The following is a 19,772-nucleotide window of genomic DNA, read 5'->3' on the forward strand; positions in this document are numbered from 1 at the left end:
ATCACAAACTTTACCAGGGGCTATTCTTGCTCTGTCACAGCATCAGGAAACTAAAGCATATGTTGGATGTTAGCCTGGGTGTACACAATGTGTCCTATTTATTCAAGGTTTCCTTTGAAGCCACAACTTACAAGTTTGTTTCTTAGGGGTACATGTCAGACTTCATTTAGCATTTGTTGGTATTCGGATACTCCTGAATAGCAAAAAGGCAACATTTTGGGGGAGGAATGTGGCTGCTATCTGAGCAGTGATCTGTCAGTTTCATTTATGTAGCTCAAGGAAAATTAGAAAAGAGGCACTATGGAAAAGCCAACGCTGAGCTTCTGAGATCATAGAGGGAAATGTAAAGTGCTTTCAAAGGGAAGAATTCATTTTCATGTTTGAAAATTGTTTTGGGTGTGAGGGGAAAATATACAGCTTGAATATTAGAAATAGAAATTAGTATTTTAAAATAAGGTTTAAATGGTGATTTAAATGGCCAAATACTTTTTAGATTATTTATTATGTCTCTGATTAGCGCACAGGCTCTTTAAAGTATTCTTCTCAAACCTTATGAATACTGTATTAGAAAAGACTTCAAGATGTTAATTTAAAATCTATGTGCCTTTCCCAGTGTTTTGATGTGTTATGCCTTAAAATGAGTTGCAAAAGGTTTCTCAGAATCTTGGAAGCATCCTATACAAGTTTAATTTGCTGAACTAAAAGATGCCTTTCTAATAAGCTGTGCCCCTTTGATTTGCAATAAGCATCAATAGGAGACTTGTATTTTGAGATATTTGCCATGATTTTAGAGAATGACAGTTTATTAATATATGTGGATATTTATTATTCATAGGTGTCTGTTTAGAATTTGAGAAAGCTGCTTTAGAGAGATGGGAGAAAACAGTAGTGACACTTCGTGGGGGAAAGAAATATTTTGTTTGTTAGAAACCTTATGAGAATTCTTTTTTTTTTTTTAATGCAAGAGGAGGAAAGGGAAAAAAAGAAAAATTGCAGATCATTTATTACGCTGTCAGCAATGGAATAAGTGCTCTTTTCCTTTTAGCCTCCCATGGCTGTCTTTCCAGCTTGTACTGAATTATGACAAGTTACAGGTTTATAATTTATTTTTGACTAATTTATAATTTTGAGAATATAAAGGTGACTAATTGGGATATTGCCCAATGGAAAACTTGGGCAGTTGTAAAAACTTCTTACGCTTAGTCCAAACGTTTTTCTCATTTGGAAATGAAAACAGTGTGACAACCTGTCATTGAAAGGGCTTCTTATAGGTGAAGCCCAGCACAATAGATGTATAACATACGGTGCCAATCCATAGGAGGAATGTTACAGGCAGTAAAAGGTAGTGGTGAGACTATATTAATGTGTATGGTGGCTATAAATTGAACAATTTTGGGGGAAATCTGTGCTTAGCTGCAGTCATGATGGCTACAGAAGGTTGATTTGCTGCTTATAGTGGAATACACAAGAAACAAATCAGTGCTGGGTGATGACATTTTTATTTTTAATTGAAGGGTTCTTGTTACTGTGAATTTGGCTAAATAGTGTGTGAAGAAAGGAGACCTGAATTTCAAGTATCCTGGTGGCTATAAATTGAACAATTTGGGGGGGAAATGATGATGATGTATTATTATTATGTTTCCTATGATATTTCAGTTTTTTCAGTGGACAGCATCCAGCTAAGTTAGTCGTGACTGACTTGTCTCATTTATTTCAATGGTGCTTAGTCGCGACTGACTAGTATAGAGGCTGCTCAATATCTTCTTGTACTAGCTGGAATTTAGTACAGATTCTAAATGAGAAATCCATCCAAAAAGTATATATTTTTTTAAAAATTACAAAACAACTTTGTAGACCAACACTACTCATGCCTTTAAAAAGCAACTTGTGTGTCCCGAAGCCACATTCCTGGGTTCTGCCCCCCCCCGCTTTAGAGGGGGCAGCCACTCACATAAGCACACCTACTGGACTCCTGTATATTGGTAACAAAAGGCAGGGCTATGCATTCCATAGCACTTCTGCTGCTGGAGGCGCCGTTCCCAAAAGCATGCAGATGATAACTGCATCTCCTGCTGTACCTGTAACAATTTAATTGTATAAGTCAGCCCAGTCAAGCATCCCCAGCTCATGACTGGGAGACATGAAATTCATTGTCATTATTGTCCCTGTCATTTTGGATCATTATATCCTGCTGCAGAATTTTCCTCACTTCAGTGCTTTTTTTACCTCCAGGAACCAGGGATTATGGCTGAGGTTGGGGTGGGGGCAGGACTGTGAACTACATTTACCTCAGGGGAGCCACAGATTAAATTGGCTTTGCTCTCTGACTTGCTGGATTCATCTATTTGTATGCTGTGAGTTTAAGGTTGGAAATTTATGAGCATCCGAGTGAATTTCCATGGTTCTTGCTTTATTTTATTTATTTAATTTGGGGGAGGGTGGGACCACACGGCAATTCTTTTCTCTCTTCTCAAGAAGTAAATGTGGATTGATTCTCTTGATCCCATGCTACCTTTTAAAAAAGATATAGGATTATTCTCCTGCAAAGTGACATTATTTGCACATTATACCACAAACACCTTAGTATTCCCTAGCGTGTCATGGCTTTTCAGAGGAAAGATTCCATTGAAGCATGTAATTTATATGTGTGTGTTTTATGTGAACTTAATGGCAGGCCATTAGTTAATATGTACCTTGTTCCATAACGTAGCAATAGTGGTGCCATGGATACTGCTAAGAAGAATAAAAATTCTGTTTTGGGAAGGAGTGGGTTTTTGTGCATGTTTGGTTTTTGTGTGCATGAAATTTAAAAGGTATCTGTATGTTTCCTTTTAAATAAAAATCCAATAAAAGCAAGCTCTGTAGCTTTCATCTCTTAGCTCATAGAATCATAGGATCTTTGAACTGGAAGGGTCCTTGGAGGTCTTCTAGCCCAACCCCCTGCTCAGTGCTACGGCTCCTCCGACAGATGGCGGTCCAGCCTCAGTTTGAAGGAGAGCCTATCACTGCACAGGCAGGCAGTGTATCCCACATGAGGATAAACTCTGCCTGCACAGACAGGCCATCTGCACAGACAGATTGTTCCACATTAGATGAATTCTTCCTAATGTCTCACCTAAATCGGCTTCCTTGATGTTTCAACCCATTGGTTCTAGTCCCGCCATCAGGGACAACAGAGAACAAGATCGCTTCTCTTCCTATGTGACAGCCCTTCAGATATTTGAAAATGGAGATCATATTGCCCCTTAGTCTTCTCTTCTTCAGAAGAGAAATTGTGTGGCACTGTGATAGAAATGATAGAACTTGGCATAGCAATGTTACATTCATTCATTCGCGCTCTCTCTCTCTCACACGCTCTCACCCAACCTCCTTTCCCCAGCATAGCTGTAGAGAACTATGTTTGCGGGACAGAAGCTTCTGTAGCTAAAGGGAGTTGCAATTGGTCGTAGAGGTTGCTGCTGTTGCAGCTACCTGTAAAAAGAGTGGCTGGGCCCAGGAAGAAGGATGGAGAGGGGAAGGAGAGTAGAAGTGGCTGGGCCATCCTTGGAAATGAATTAAGCAGGAGGAATTGGGATGTTTTTGGCACATAGCTGGGCTCACAATTGCCAGGCATTAGGTTACCATGGTGTCTGCACCAAGCAATGAACAGACACAACCAGGAGGAGGAGTGAGCAAGCAAGCTGGGCACAAGCAAGGCAGGAGTCCACCCACCTCCCGCAAGGGGCAGAGGGCATTACTGGGGGTGATGAGTGAGTTCACCCCTCTCATGGCATGGAACAGAGGGCAATCTGGTGCCTAAATGTTTCAACTGGCTTGTAGAGCCAAAGAAAGTGGACTGAGGCCAGACAATTAGGGACAGAAGCTCTGTTCCTAGACCACCACTTAGGCTATTTGATAGCTCTAGCTAATCAGATGCAGCTGTTCTGCTGTCTGTCTGTTTGTCTACACACACACACACACACACACTTACACACTTTTCACCTAGCTGAACCTGGGGGTGGGGAACACAATGACAAATATTTATAGACTGCTTTTCAACAAAAGTTCCCAAAGTGGCTTACATAGATATATCTCTCCCTCAGTGTTCTAATTTTTTCATCTGTGTGCAGAATGAATTTTGTTCTGGGTGGCCCTATCAAGGCAGTTGTGCACACATGCATTCAGAGTGGGGCCTTCCTGATTCAGCCTGTGCGGGATCTAAAATTAACTGAGCAGACATTAAAAAAACATGTGAGTACATGCCTTAGTGGGAACACTGCTCCCCCTGTCCACAAAAGGCTCACAATCTAAAAAGATAAGATAGACACCAGCAACAGCCACTGGAGGGATGCTGTGCTTGGGATGGATAAGGCCAGTTCCTCTCTCCCTGCTAAATAAAGAGAACCACAGAGCTCCTCTTAAGTTTGTCTGCACTCTTCTCCCCCTCCCCCACTGGCCAAGATTACCATATGAGTGGCCCACTTATAAAAATCCCAGGTGATTGAACTTGAAGCACAGGAGGGTTGCTGTTCAGACATCTGTAGAAGCATTTTTGAACCTCCTGTTTTCTTGCCCTGCACCCCCACCACAGCAATTATAGATTGTTTAGTTGTGGCAGTTTATTTAAAGACTATTTCCCTCCCCAAGCATATATTTATTCTTAAAGTTGAGAGCATGCTTGAGGTATTTCATGGTTTTTGCAGCAATAAATGTGACGTTGGCTTCCTGTAACGTCAGTGTTAACACCCTCAAGTATCCAACAATTACAATGACAGATGCATCAATAAGTATCTTTGTACACTTCATTATTTATTTATTGTTACATTTGTATACTGCTTCTCATTTTAAAAAAAAGTTTCAAAGTGATTCCCTGCATATCCATTAAAAACAACCATGAAAATGAAAAATTAACACACAGCCAATAGAATTATAGGATACAACTGCAGAAGCATCACCCACAAAGTGGTGGTGGGGGGGCACACTTTGAAGATCAAAGGCCGGAATAAAAAGCCAGGTCTTTACCTGCCTCTTAAAGGCAACAAGATAAACCAAAGAGCAGATGTCCACTGAGAGAACATTCCAGTCTTGGGGCAATAACTGAGAAGGCCCTGTCCATGTGCACAACCTGTCTGAGAACTCTACACACTTCACATTAGCGGCTGTGTGTATACAGGCCTTCATGGCTATTGATCAGATACATATGTTTGCTGCAGGAAACACCAATACAGCATAAGTGTGCCTACAGCATCCACGATTGCTGAGTAAGGGGTGATCCACTCCAGCTCCTGCTGAATTGTCCTGTTATGACTTAGTTGTGTTTAGGTCTACCATACTAAGCACTCCCAGTCTCTGCTGAGTACAATTTAGTTATTATTTTGACACCTTAGAGGGGCGTGTGAGTGTGTTTTTAAGTGTATAATCTATCGGTATAATAAATACACATTCTACTGAAGGATGGTTTCTCCCCACTTCCTCTCTCCACAGTGAATAGGGATTCCTTATTATTTATTTAGAAACCACCACATGTCTCTAGTGAGTGATGGAGTCACTTTGCTTCATGAAGAGTAATTCTGCATCTTCCATATATCTCTGACATATTAGCTCCTGTCTCTTTTTATACCCTTAGATCATAACTCTGGCTCTAGTTGGTTTAGACAAGGTCACGTAAGAGGAAATAATTCCTTTGATGTCCTGTGAAGTGGGCAGTAGTTCATAAAACTATTGACTGATCTCTACTTGACTCAGCTGAGATACAAGAAATAACTACTGACCAATTCCAATCAAAATAGAGTGCTTGTGCATGTCTTCCTGTCTTGTAGAGGATTTGTCTTATACTGCCTTTTGATTGTCTCACTGCCTTTGAATTATAAACATTGTTAGAGTATTTCTACAAGAGATGGAAAACTGACATTTGGTACACATGTAGCCCAGTGGATGTACAGGTTATTGGAACTAGCAAGTTGCAAATGGGATATCTTACATGACTTATTGACAAGAAATGGATCATATAGTAACAGCTACGGTAGCACTCCTTCATAGAATAAGCCATGGTCTGAATTCAGGCTTGTGGGAATTTAGGAACATTGGAAACTGCCTTCTACCAAGTCACACCATTGATCCATCTAGCTCAGTATTGTCTACCCAGACTGGCAGCGGCTTGTCCAAGGTTGCAGGCAGGAATCTCTCTCAGCCCTATCTTGGAAATGCCAGGGAGGGAACTTGGAAACGTCTGCATGCAAGCATGCAGATGCTCTTCCCAGAGTGGCCCCATCCCTTGAGGGGAATATCTTGTAATGCTCACATGTAGTCTTCCATTCAAATGCAAACCAGAGTGGACCCTGCTTATCAAAGTGGATAATTCATACTTGCTACCACAAGACAGAGCTCTTCTCTCCTTGATAATTTCCTCTCTGCACACTTGAATGAGCTTTGGATTGGGGGAAGAGGTAGAAGAGGATTTGTAGTTCCAGCCAGGAATGTTTCTACCCTTGAGAGAAGCCACACTTGCATCAGACTGGTATTCATACACTTGAGCACTCCCTTGATTGGACAGTGTAGATATCTGATGGCGACTAGGAATGTATCTATAGTTGTGGAATACAAACTGTGTTTGCTTTGCCTGTCTACACAAACATTTGTATTAAAATTACACACACAGGAGATTTGTTAATTATCCTCTGTCTAATAAGGTACATTGACATTGCTGCATTTGTCCAACAACTATAACATGGCCACAGAAGGACTGTCGGCATTTTTCATTGTGACATTTTAGTGTGCCTCCCATAAATGAGCACTAACAGCGTTTTGCTTTCATTTTAATGCTATGCATTTACTTACACTGACACTGCAAGAAGACGTCTTTGAAAAATTGAAGGCTGGTGCAGAAGAAGAGGGGTAACAACATAATTAAAAGCCAACACCACCAAGTACATCCTAATTCTGATCTACCCCCTCAACACCCATTTCCCCCAACTCATGGGAAAAAATTCATTATCTGGGAAGGCCTTTGGCACTATACTTCTAAGTGCCTGAGCTGCGATTCACACCTGGTGTCATACCATCCTACCTCTCTCTGACTAGATATTGGTCTATTTATTATAATACCAATAAATTAAAAAATATTTTACCTTTTGATACACATGAAGAGAATACCTTTTTCACTGGATAAGTTTCTGTTTATGAAAGCTTTCAGAATGCATAGAATTCTTTCTCAGCAAACCAGTACAGGAAAACCTAATCATTAGGTTAATCATTGACAATCTGCAGTTTTGCATATCTGTGGTCAGCTAATTGCCACCTGACCTTGGTATACATGATAAAATTAGGCATTTAAAGGGCTAGGACGCATATCCGCAGGTTGGGGATGGGTGGAAATTTGTTTATCTATTTATTTACATTTATATCCTGCTCTCCCTCCAAGGAGCTCAGAGCGGTGTACATGGTTATTTTTATCCTCACAACAACCCTATGAGGTAAGTTAGGCTGAGAGGTACATGACTTGACCAGAGTCACCCAGTGAGTTTCATGGTTGAATGGGGATTCAAACTTGGGTCTTCCTGGTCCTAGTCCAACATAGTCATTTCTGTCTGTCATTTTGTGGATGAGCCATTTTGTGGCTCCTTTTTGTGGAAAGAGGAGGAAAAACATGATTTTTGTGTGGGGGAAAACACATTTTAAAAACTTTTTGGGGACACTGCTGAACAGTTGAGGACACACACAGCATGGTAGGAACCCCCTCATCCCCCACAGTTCCCCCCCCTTTCAGTCTATTTTTTGGCCTGTTTCCATCCTCTTTCTCTTTTTTTTTTGTTGTTGCCTCGGGAACCTAACACCCCAATTCCCATTGCCCTAATGCCCATTATCCATCGTTTTGCTATCCATGCCCCCACCCCCACCCCTGTGGAACGGAACCGCTGTGAATAACGGGTAATTTCAAACACTTGTGCTCATTTTATCTCTCTCATTCTCTGTAAGAAATATGATTTAGTTTCATACTAAATTTAATTTTAAACTAGAACTTGACAAACTCTCTATAACACTTCTTTCTGATGATCCTCTCTCTTTCATAGTTTTGCTTTTATAGCTCTTTACTTGAAAGTCAGCTGCAAAAGCTCCCAAAACTTGCCCTGCTCCCCAGGAAAAGGAGGAAAGAGTTTGTTTAAGTGTCCCCACCAGCAAAACCATCAGAGGCATAATTGACAACATTCTGTCAGAACTGGGACTCAAACAGCACTTAGCAATCTGCTTGAACCACTTGTGCTGCATGGTTGGTAAAAGGTGCCCTTGCTGGCCAAGTCAGGATATGCAAAAGCTCTGCATTTTGAGAGGCCAGGGAGGAAGTAATTACTCTCACTAACTTCTGTGCTCTTCATACTACATGGAGATGTATGTGTGTTTTGTGTAGCCAGTGACTCCCATCAAAGAGGTGTGAATATGGTTGGGTCATTGAGGGCAGGAATGAACCAGAAAGTCTGTAGTCTTGCATTCCTTCTGTTTGGACCCAAGGGAAGGATGGAGCAGAGTTAGGCTTTTGTTAATGAAACAGTGTATGCATGGGCCATGATAGAAAGTAAAGCCTGGGTTGGGCAACTGTATGCCAATCTCAGAGTTCCTATTAATGATCCTTGAATTCCTCTTCCACTTTACTATAGTATTTCAAAACAGGATCCAGAACACTCCGAGAGAGAGAGAGAGAGAACACATCTGTTGAGGACAGTGTAGTAGGAGACATGCAACTTGTGCTTTGTGTGATTTCTCAGTAAACTTGATTCTTTCCCACCAAAACCCCTTTGCAATTCCCTATTTTAGACTCCATTTCCATCAAACAGCAGCACTGGTGCTGCCATCTGAATGTATCAGAGGCTTAGGTGCAGTTAAGATTTATGAACATCCAGATTTTTAAAAAGCAGTGAATAAATGGATTAGGAAGCTGAAAGGTTTTTCTGTAGACTCTCTACACTGCTGACTTTCATGGCCATCTTTTTAACTTACCTTTTGCAAAATTGTGCTCTCATAGCAGTTTTGGGCTGCCATTCAGACTCCTTTGGGACTAGTGAGGTCTTCAGTTGCATGCAGTCGTGTTGTTGATATAATGTTTCTAGCCAAGTGGTGGTTCTGAGAGTTAAAAAAAATAATAATAATAACCAGTACAGGGCAGCGTGTTAAGTGGACATGTGTGCAGGGCAAGTGCTGTGCTTTACGATTCTGACTACATTGCCCACAGGTTAGCTGTGATAAGCTTGAAGACAGCTGACTCAGCTTTTTACTGTGAAAGAGCACCGAATTGTTTTGACAGGTCTGTTCTATTATTTGTATATCATCTTTCAGACATAATGGCAACTGGAAAGATCTTCTGAATGTGATGTATGATTTACTTCTGAAAGCAAAGATGTCTCCCTCTTCCCTGGCCTCCCGGTGTATTAAAGCCTCTCTGTTGAAACATTAGGCTCTCCTGCTTCTCTCCTGACCCTTCTGTCTCCCCTAATAAAGTCTGTCTCTCCCCCCACCCCACTTAATGTAGGACTAATTAATGCTTGTGGGTGAATGTTCTAGTTTCTGTTCTATGGTTTAAAGTTAAGTATACGGGTGCTGGCATGTTGTATCTGTTGTCAAGATAGTTCAATGGAGAGCAGTTAAATTCTGGGGGTCCAGAAACAGAATTTATGGAGAACTGGGAATGGGGTAGCAGCATTCCCACCTTGGTATATTTCATGCCACCCCTGCTATCTTGGCAAAGAGGCACCTTTTAACGTTGCGAGCCTCTTTATTGAGCAGGGGGAGAGTAACTGGCCCTATCCACCCCCAGCACAGTACCTCCAGTGACTGTTGCTGGTGTCTAAATTATGTTTCTTTTTAGATTGTGAGCCCTTTGGGGACAGGGATCCATCTTATTTATTTATTATTTCTCTGTGTACACCACCTTGAGCCATTTTTGGAAGGGTGGTCTAGAAATCAAATAAATAAATAATAAATTGTTCATTGGGAGAACCTGTATTTCTGGCAACCTCACTGGTCTTGCATACTGAGATTGCCATCCTATGCGTGCTTACCTGGAGTAATTATTCTTTACACTTACCTGAAGTGTCATTGAATGCTAGCCCTATTCACACATTAGGTTCAACACTTGTATGACAAGTGTGCAGTGTAAACAGGTGCAGATCTATACACAAGTCCAGTTATTTACACATTACGTTGAACACAGGCAAAGTAGTATACTACCTGTCTGTAGTATGCATTCCTGTTGAGGGGAAAACAGTGAGACAACCATCTCACTGATAACAAGCATCGTCAGAGTACTGTTAATTTTTTTTTAAGCGTCCAAACCACAAACAAAAGTTTAAAGCCAATCTTTTTAATATTAGCTTCTCAGTTGCACCCCCTTTCATTGGCTGTAGGAAATCAATTCCACAATATTTTTTATTTGACAGTTCACAAGCCTTGCTATTTTTCAAAGACTGTACCATATTTCCATAAAATGAGACACTGCTCTTTGTTGAATAACACTTCACCAGTTAAAATATAACAGTAATACTCCATCACTGCCATGTACTATCACTAAAGTGTCCTCCACTGAGCTTAGAAAACCCTGTATGTGGAAGGCTTGTTCCAGATCATGTGTATACTTGTGTGTTCTCTCTTGAATTTATCTTGCCATTCTCCATACTGATTTCTAATTGTTTAGATGACATATACCCAGATGAAGAATTTTAGCCAGCTATAAAGAAAAGACAAAACGCTTGTGCATTATCAAGCTACTTTTTGCAGTACAACATCATTCGCTTTTTAACCTATTTGTGGTCCATTAGCTTTTTTCTGTTTTGCTGGTGCTGGTGAGGCTCTCTCTCTCTCTCTTTTTAAAATTCCTTGAAAAAGTCATCCTCTGTCTTCATGCAGCTGAAGTGACTTAGGCCATTTTAAATATATATTTAAATCAAAATATAAACTAAATCAAAATCTTCTGACTCTGAGTTTTTTTTAACCGTTTAAAAAAAAAGGCATCCCAGTTTCAAACTTAAAAAATAAAATAAAAATACTTTGGGGATTTATTTTCTTAAAGGCTGAACGCCTGTTTGGCTTGCTCAAGCTTGACTCACTCTGCTTCACCCACACTGGACTGGAATATGATGTTTTGGCACAGTTTTGGTCGGAGTGTTGATTCCTGAGAGCCATTGATCCTCTTTTTATATGTGTGCCCTTTTGGTTTTGAAATGGATTACTTCCATAGAGGCCGAGTGTTGCTGAGGCAGACTTCGAAGGGGCCAAACTTTACATAAATCATATGTACCAAACACTTGGTATGCTGGCAACATAAATCAACAACAGTATCCATTACCATTAATTCCCCACCCCCCACCCTTATCAGTATTACCTTGATAGAACTGATCCCAACACATGGGCATGCTGAGTCCTGCCTTCTAAAGCCTAGCCCTTTGTAATTAATTATTCTGGGCACACAGTGCTTGGCCCTTGCTACATGGAATAATTGCTCCCAGCCAACATCCAGGGTTTTAACTTCAGTGGCAATAATAAATAGAAAGTCTCAGGTGATGCCACTATTTTAAAGTAATTAATCATCTCCACTCTCTCCCCACCATACTCTCTCTTCCATGTTGATCTCCCCCCAAACTAGGAAGATTCAGTAATAAATCTTTAATGATATATATGTTGAGACCAATCTATTAACTAAACCTTCTTGTTTTTTTGTGTTCAAGATTTTAAAAAAACTGTAAATGCTACTAGTTGTGAACTTAAAATGTGCATAAAATTAATGTCTGTTTATAAGCAGCTGACAGCTTAGCAGTGGAATCTCTGAAAGATCATTGCTTTTTTGTGTGTGTGTTAATGTCATGCAGTGCGTGTGCTAATAGAGATTGTTAATTAACACCAGTGGGACCGTCAAAAAATAAATTCTCCAAAGATGCCACGTTACTGCTGGATGGGGGATTTGAAAACCCTCTTCCAAATCAGAAAGTGGTGGCTTGCTTTCATATGAGGTTCTTGACTGAATGAATATAAATAATTCAATTACAGCATGAAAACACATTGCTTGAACAGTAATCCTGACCATTTGCAAATGTCTGTACGCTCTCTCTCAAATTCATTTAAACAGGAGGTGCACATTCTGACCTACCGAGGGACAATGTTTCTCTAAATAATTCTTGTTAGACCTGACCAGCCATCATGTATATTCAGTGTGACAGGGACAGATGTGACAGATTGGTTCTGACACACTTCCATACCACAAGTCCGTGGCTTGAGGTGACTCATGTCCTTCCTTTGATTCTGCCCCCTGCTGCAGGACAACACAACGATGCACGAATGAACCTTGCCATTGCCCTCACTGCTGCCAGGTATGGTGCTGCCACAGCCAATTACACTGAAGTGGTACGCTTGCTGAAGAAGACAGATGCAAAGAGCGGGAAGACTAGTGTCTGCGGAGCAAGGTGCAGGGATGTTCTAACAGGTATGTAGCCCACTCCTGGAGGTATTTATAGAGTCCCTTGCCTCCTTTTTACCTAATAGGCATCTTGTATTGGTGTACTTGTGTGGGGACACAACACTTGCTTTATCTGTGTTTGATTTTTTTCAGAGGTTTTTTTTTAAAAAAAAACATTTGCCGACTGCAGTTTGGTGGATATTGAAATTCCCTCCCCCAACCGCCCCCAAACTCCTGATTTATGCATTGTTAGTACACTGGTGTTTAACTGGATAAAGCACAACCATCGACAATTGCATTTTGCTTTTCTGTTTAAAGAAACAGTTTTTTTCTAAAGGTAGAAAAAGAAGGGGGGGGAGTGTGACGGGAGGCTGGAGTTTGTAAATATCACTTAACTGACAAAAGAGGCATATTTCCAAAGTGCAATGGCATGTCATTAATGCCAATCATCTTTAACTTCTGTCAGGTTTTCATTCAAATCCTAGTGCTTTGGCAAGCTAAACCATGCTTTACATCCAAGCCCTTCTGTCAAGGAAAGCTGACGTTGTAAAATACTGTGTGGTGTGCACTCAGTAATAGTACCATTTAACAAATTTCAGGGTCTAAGAATGTCATTAAATATAGAACTCAATAAATAAAGCATAAATTGGGGAGGAAAAGCTGCTGCCATTCTTGATTTTTATTTGAGAGGATTTGTTTCTGTGTGTCTTATCCTTTTTTAAAAAAATAGTCTGCTCACATCTCTCCTCCTTCTAAAGCAAGGAATTTTCTAATTTTTGCAACCCCAGCTGCTCAGTTTCTATTGTACTGTGTGTGTGCATGCGTGCGCGCGCACGTGCATGTGTGCGTGCACTCTCACACTTCACAATAGGTTAACTTCATAGATAAATTAATAATCCACAGATTCAGTGAACAGGGAAACAAATGGAGTATGTGATTGATGCTGTTTTCTTTCACAGGGCAGGAATTTGATGTCAAAGCCAAATGTGTTATCAATGCTACAGGACCTTTCACAGACTCTATACGGAAAATGGATGAGCAGAAAGTAGCAAACATCTGTCAGCCAAGTGCAGGCGTCCATATTGTGATGCCTGGCTATTACAGGTAACAATATTCAAAACCCAGTTCATTTATTACCATCTCAGGTTGTGTGCATAACAAAAAGAGAGATACTTGCTGGCTTAATTTTTCAGGTTGGAAATAAGCTTCTGGGGTGGTTTTGCTTTTCTGGAGAAAAGCTATTTTGCCCTAATTGGAACTGGGGGTGGGATTGGGGATCTTGCTTGAAACTTACTACGATGAGGGGGAGAAGAGGGGTGAGGGAGGCATGTGGTATAGTCCTCCACGAACTGTATCACTTTTGAATGCACATAGAAGGTTGCATGTTGGAAAGTCAAGATCTCCCTGCAAAAAGAATGCTGTCTTGCAGGGAGATCTAAGAGAAGTATCTAAGAGAAGGCCTGAATGCTTTAAACCATCTTTTGAAGCAAAAGTGACCACCATAGCCAAAGTAGATAGAAAGTGCTTCCTGGGTATCGCCTCCTTGAATGCTAGAGCTTACCTTTTTGCAGATTTAGCAACAAGCCTCTTGAGAAAAAAGAAGGATTGGAAACTGTTTGATTGGCCTGATTAGCTGATGGCCATGTGTTGCTAGGTCACTGTCAATCGTGTCTTCCTAACCTCTGAGGCCTAAATAAATGTGTGCCCCTGCCTCCTCGTAGAATCCTAAATCTCATTGAAAGAATACTTACAAGTGTCTGTGAGTGGAGTTTGTTGTAGAATGGGTGGGAGGGTGATCTGAGAGGTCCCATGGCTCAAATGACACTTCTGCCTGTCACTGCTCTTTCTATTTCAGCCCATCTTCTACAGTACAGGGAAATACTCACCCACTTTACATGGTTGTAAGACTGGCTGAGGCTCTTTGAACATTTCAAAATGAGCTAGATACATGCTTTTATTATTGTATCTTCATTATTTATTTATTAATTCCTATGATTTCAGAAAATCCCTTTCTGCTGCTGGTCATCATGTAAGGTTAGATTCAACAATATGTAAGCAGAAGTCTTATTTGTGCACTAGGGCTTTCCCATCTTGCTGCTCCTGCTGCAGCCTCTTGCATCCCACCCCATAGGAGGCTGCCTTATAGAGAGTCAGACCATTGGCCCATCTAGCTCAGTCTTGTCTACACGGACTGGCAGTGGCTCTCCAAGGTTTTAGGCAGGAGTCTTTCCCAGCCCTACTTGGAGATGCCAGGGAGGGAACCTGGGACCTTCTGCATGCAAAGCAGATGCTCTCCCACTGAGCTACAGGCCCCATCCACTAAGGGGAATATCTTACAACAGACAGTGCTCACTTGTAGTTACCTGTCCAAATACAAACCAAGGCAGACCCTGCATAGTAAATGAGCAGTTCATGCTCATAGGGATTTCACCCAGGTGGGGGGATTGGAAGAGCACCTTGCATACGTGGAATGCCTTGCATTGGGCAAGGGACCCTCTGAATCCCAGCCTTACACAATTCCAGCACTTACTTTTCAGTACAACACATGAAAAGAAAATGCACAACTGAAATAGAATTTTAGTCAGTTCAGTTCTGTTTTTGTTTGCTGACCAGAAAAATGTATACATACAGCCCAAACAGTAACAATAAACAAATTCAGGTGTTCGTAAACCTTATGAAGTCAAACTATACAGATAACCTCTTACTTCGATTTCTGATGGCAACAAGACAAAACTTAGCAACTGTGCAAGTAATTTTGTCATCACTGTCAGATAAAAGATCGCTTAATAAGGCACAGTCCTTTGGCAATCTAGGCCATGTGTGGGGAACTCAGATGGGCCAAAGGTGCCAATTGCCCTACCTGGCCTTGTAACAGTACAACTGGTGTGTCCCCCCCACACACACCTCAAGGGCAGGTTTTGGCTAGTATTCCACACTTGTGTGTAGCTCCTGCTATGCTACTTAAGAGAGTATTTAAGAGAATGCCTTCTTTGTGCTGAACCTCACTGCCTATTAAGAGCTTCAGGGGAGATTTGTCTGAGGGTACCGCTGGGAGGGTGCCCGTCACTGGTCTGGTGATGACACAAATACGAGCCTTTTCTGTAGTAGCCCCAGGGCTGTAGAATGCAATTCCTGCTGAGATAGAGCTGCTCCATCCCTGATGGAGAAACAACTGAAGATACATCTCTTCAGCCAAGCTTTTTAACTATCTAGTAATTTTTATGGGCAGCCATTTTAATTTGAACTTTTTATGTTTTGTTTAAAAAAATTTTTTTGATTTGTTTTATTGTTATAAACCATCTAGATACTTCAGTAGTGGGCAGTATACAAATAAACAAACAAACAAAAATAAATGGCACGAGGGCAGGGATTGGGTTCCAGCACCAATCATTATTAATATTATTATTTACATTTTATATCCCCCTCTTCCTCCGAGGAGCCCAGAGCAGTGTACTACATACTTAAGTTTCTCTTTCACAACAACTCTGTGAAGTAGGTTAGGCTGAGAGAGAAGTGACTGGCCCAGAGTCATCCAGCAGGTATCATGGTTGAATGGGGATTTGAACTCGGGTCTCCCTGGTCCTAGTCCAGCACTCTAGCCACTACACTGCATTGACCACACTACACCACACATTATAGCCTCTTTCTTGGCAGTGAAATCTTTGTGCTTGATCTGGATCAGAGGGTCAGGCTTACCAAAACCCAGAATGGGAGTTTCAGCATCCAGGCTAAGTTGGTCATGACCAAGTCTCATTGCCATTAATGGGATCTGTCTCATTGATTTCAGTAGTGCTTAGTTGTGACACTAGTCTGGATGCTGCCCATTGTTCCTTCCTTTCATAAAGCACCACAGCTAGAGAACAACAGTATTTTTTATTGCACTGTCTACTTATCCATGCTTAAAACTGGACAACTGAGACAGTTCCTAGCAACTGTGTGCACAGTTGCTAGGGCCACTGCCCACATTATCTACCTATTAGATGACAAAATGAGTTCCTTTGAAAGCATTCAGCTTAAGAAGAGTGCATTGCCATGACTAAAAAGCAAGTATTTGGGCACAACATCTTAAAAAAAAAAATCAAAGAAGAGCTTCGGAATGATTAATGCCGAACGAATATACTGGTGTAGAGCACCTTCAGTCTGAGGTGGAATACAAAATGCAGCAAGCATCTGGTGTATTTATGGCATAAGTTCAGTGTCCATCTGAACGTTAGCTAGCCCCTTTCTTTGTTCAGATCCTTAGCATCCTTCACTATCTGGCTGTAACTACTACCTACCTCTATCATTCACAGCACATCCTGAATGAAACCCACATGGTTTTCATCCTAAAGATAGATAGATCAAGGAATTTTTCTGCATTAAAAAATATATGCAGCATACTGAAAATGAAATGTATGTATGAAGCAAAAACCTTTTAGCGAAAGGTTTCTGCCCCTGGTGCCAACTGAATCCTGTTTAGCAGGAAAGGAGTGTAATTTCATTGCAACTACTTGTCTCTCTGGGAAAGTACTTTGACATGATCTTGGAAAAATGGTAAATAGTGTAAAGGTGTTTTATGTGTAAATGTAGATAATATTTAATTAATTTAATGTTACTACAATGTGAGATTTTCCCTGTGGATTCTTCCATTTTTATATTCTTCATTAATAGTCCCTGTGTTCCCTCTTCTCTCATTAACTATTATTCCAATATATGTGCTTACTTAAGTAGCAACTGCACGACTTTCTCACCCCCATGACTATACAGTATTAGAGTCATGCAACTGATTTTGTCTCTATATCTGACTATTTATTTAATTTAATTTAATTTTCTTTATTATATACTGCCTCCTCCAGAGACTCTAGGCGGTGAGCAACAATACCAATAACAATTAATTTAATAATAAAAATAATAATAGTAATATAATATTAATGATTAAAGGGCAAACACCTGGCGAAACAGGTGGGTCTTAAGAAGGGCCTTAAAAGCAGCCAGGGAGGGGGCTGAACAAATTGGGGTGGGGGGAGAGTGTTCCAAAGAAGAGGGGCCCTGTAGGCCACAGCAATTTGTTTTATGCAAGTTTTGGTTGTGTCTTTGGAAGATGTGAAAATAGAGGCCTGATCCAAAGATGTAATGACAGCAGATGGACTCTGTTGTCCCAGGAAAGGCCCAGTGCAGCTTGGGCCCCTGATGGGCCCAAGGTGGCTTGGACTGTGGTTTCTCTGGAATTGTGTGGTGGCAGCAACTGCTTGCACTGTGCTTCTGAAGTTCCCTGTTGCAGGGACAACTCCGTCTTGGGTGGGGAGAATGAGGTTCAGTTGTTCTTAAAGTTCACCTCACAGTGTTTGGCCCACAGTCAAGATACCTACTTTAGCAAGCCAGAGCGACTTGCACTTAGCAGGATTTATTGACTGCCTTTGGAGAGAAGCCTCTATGCTATCTGCATTGCAAAAGCAGCTTTCCATCTGGTGTAGAGAGCTGCCATCTGAAGGGGAAACGTGATTACTCAAATAAATTATTACACTGGGCATGCAGAATTAGTTATGTGGCTCTCTGCTTCTTTATGATTCACAAGGAGGGAAAGTCGGCATTGGAAGCCACCTTAAGAGTTAAAAGGCTAAACTACTAGTTGTGCGTTGATTGCACTTGTCACCAGGAGGCAAGACCTCCTGAATATTAAACTCTAAATAAGATCCCATGTTGGATGTGTGTGCCACCAATTGGATGTGCTCGCCAAAATTTCTCCCAAGTACTCTCTCATTTCCAAAAATGCATTTGTGTGCACCAAACCCCTCTGGCATGGATAAGGGTCTCTTTGGGTTGCAGCTTATAGCCATGTCCCTGCTTGGGGCATTACATGTGGTTTTACTATATTTCTATATCCAGACGTGCCTTTGAGGGGAAAGGTTTTGGAGATCAATAATGCCCCACATAATACCTCCTTTCACATGCCCGTGTAGTCTGGTTTCTTGAGAAAATTAGAAGAAAAGTACCGCAGTATCTAAATTGTATTGTACAGCCTCGGGTACTGATTTGATTGCGCTGGTTGACGGTTGGTCCGTCTAGTTGTGCACACTGGCTGGTAGTGGCTCTCAGGGTTTCAGGCCAGGAGTCTTTCCCAGCCCTATCCAGAAATGCCTGGGGTTGACCCTTCTGCACCCAAAGCGAACCCTATACCATTGAGCTACAGCTCCATTCTTAAGTGTGATGGCTTAGTTGTTTCCGTTGCTTGGAGAACTACAAAGCAACTTTCAGTCCAGACCTGCCAGACGGAAACCTCACCCAGGAGATGGCTGAGGACTGGGAAGAGGTCCAAGGATATAGAGAAGCTAAGGATGCAGAGAAGCAGGGAGACTGCAGGCCAAAGAGTGAAGCAAAGGGGCAGATGGGCTGAGAGAGAACCACCTGAAGGAAAGGTGGAGAATGAGGCTTGAAGGAGAGGGCAGAAGAGACGAAGAACTGCTACTGTTAGGAGACCAGGAGCTGAGCATAAAAGGGGCTCTGAAGAAACCTCATGGCACTTCAGAAGAGATTGTAGCAGCAAAAACTCCCTAAAGACTAAGAAATCTATTATATTATAAACATACATGGATATGTTTAGTCCACTTCATCAGAGGCAACAGGTAATCCTCAGTAGGCAGCAATATATTTACATGGGTATATGGGAGGAAAAATGGAAGTGTAGAGATCAAATGTCTCAGAAATGCAAGAGGCCTAGTTTTGTGATCAGCTTAAAAGTATACCAGATAAGCAGGGTGATAATTCACAATAGCTGTAGTTGTTGATTTTACACCCTCCTAGCAAGGCTAAGTTAATTGACACTAATGTGACAGAAATGTTTGAACCTTACTTGGACAAGAAATAATATCAAACCTTGTTATAAATGTTGTTCTCAAATAGTAGTCATCCTTTGAAGTTCTTCTCTTGAAGAATATCCACTTTCATCAGGCTTGCAGCATACGGTAAATATGTAGAATGCTGCATCCCGCGTCCATCTAGATCACAATTGTCTGCTCTGACTGGCAGCAGCTCTCCAGGGTTTCATACAGGGGACCTTCCCAGTCCTTTCTGAAAATGTCAGGGACTGAAAATGGCACTTTCTACATGCAAAGCTGATGCTCTACCACTGAGCTATAGCCCTCATGTGAAGTGCATTGAATACTCTGTTGTATTATTATTTCTTGTTTACACAGTCAGACAGGTGTTATTGACTGGGTTGTTTTATCCAGACATCGAGTCCTTCCCAAGGACCTGGGATGCCAGAATTTTATTATCAAGGTTGTTATTATATTGTTGCAGAATATAGGCTGTTCCCAGTAAAGCTGCTTTTTGTAATTGGCTGATGGTGATTTCTGTGGCCCCTATGGTGTTGAGGTGC

At 41.3% G+C, this 19,772-nt stretch overlaps 1 protein-coding gene across 8 annotated transcripts in view; it reads left to right on the forward strand.

The window, feature by feature from the left end:
- GPD2 (glycerol-3-phosphate dehydrogenase 2) overlaps positions 1 to 19,772 on the forward strand; it is a 128,589-nt gene that overhangs the window by 74,150 nt on the left and 34,667 nt on the right. For all 8 annotated transcript variants that reach the window (XM_053283230.1, XM_053283233.1, XM_053283231.1 and 5 more), the window contains 2 exons: positions 12,278 to 12,442; positions 13,375 to 13,519. In XM_053283230.1, coding sequence (XP_053139205.1) covers positions 12,278 to 12,442; positions 13,375 to 13,519 — 310 coding nt within the window. The remainder of the gene's footprint in view (positions 1 to 12,277; positions 12,443 to 13,374; positions 13,520 to 19,772) is intronic.

Source organism: Hemicordylus capensis, chromosome 1 (assembly GCF_027244095.1).
Source record: "Hemicordylus capensis ecotype Gifberg chromosome 1, rHemCap1.1.pri, whole genome shotgun sequence".
In the NCBI taxonomy this organism is placed as follows: domain Eukaryota; kingdom Metazoa; phylum Chordata; class Lepidosauria; order Squamata; family Cordylidae; genus Hemicordylus; species Hemicordylus capensis.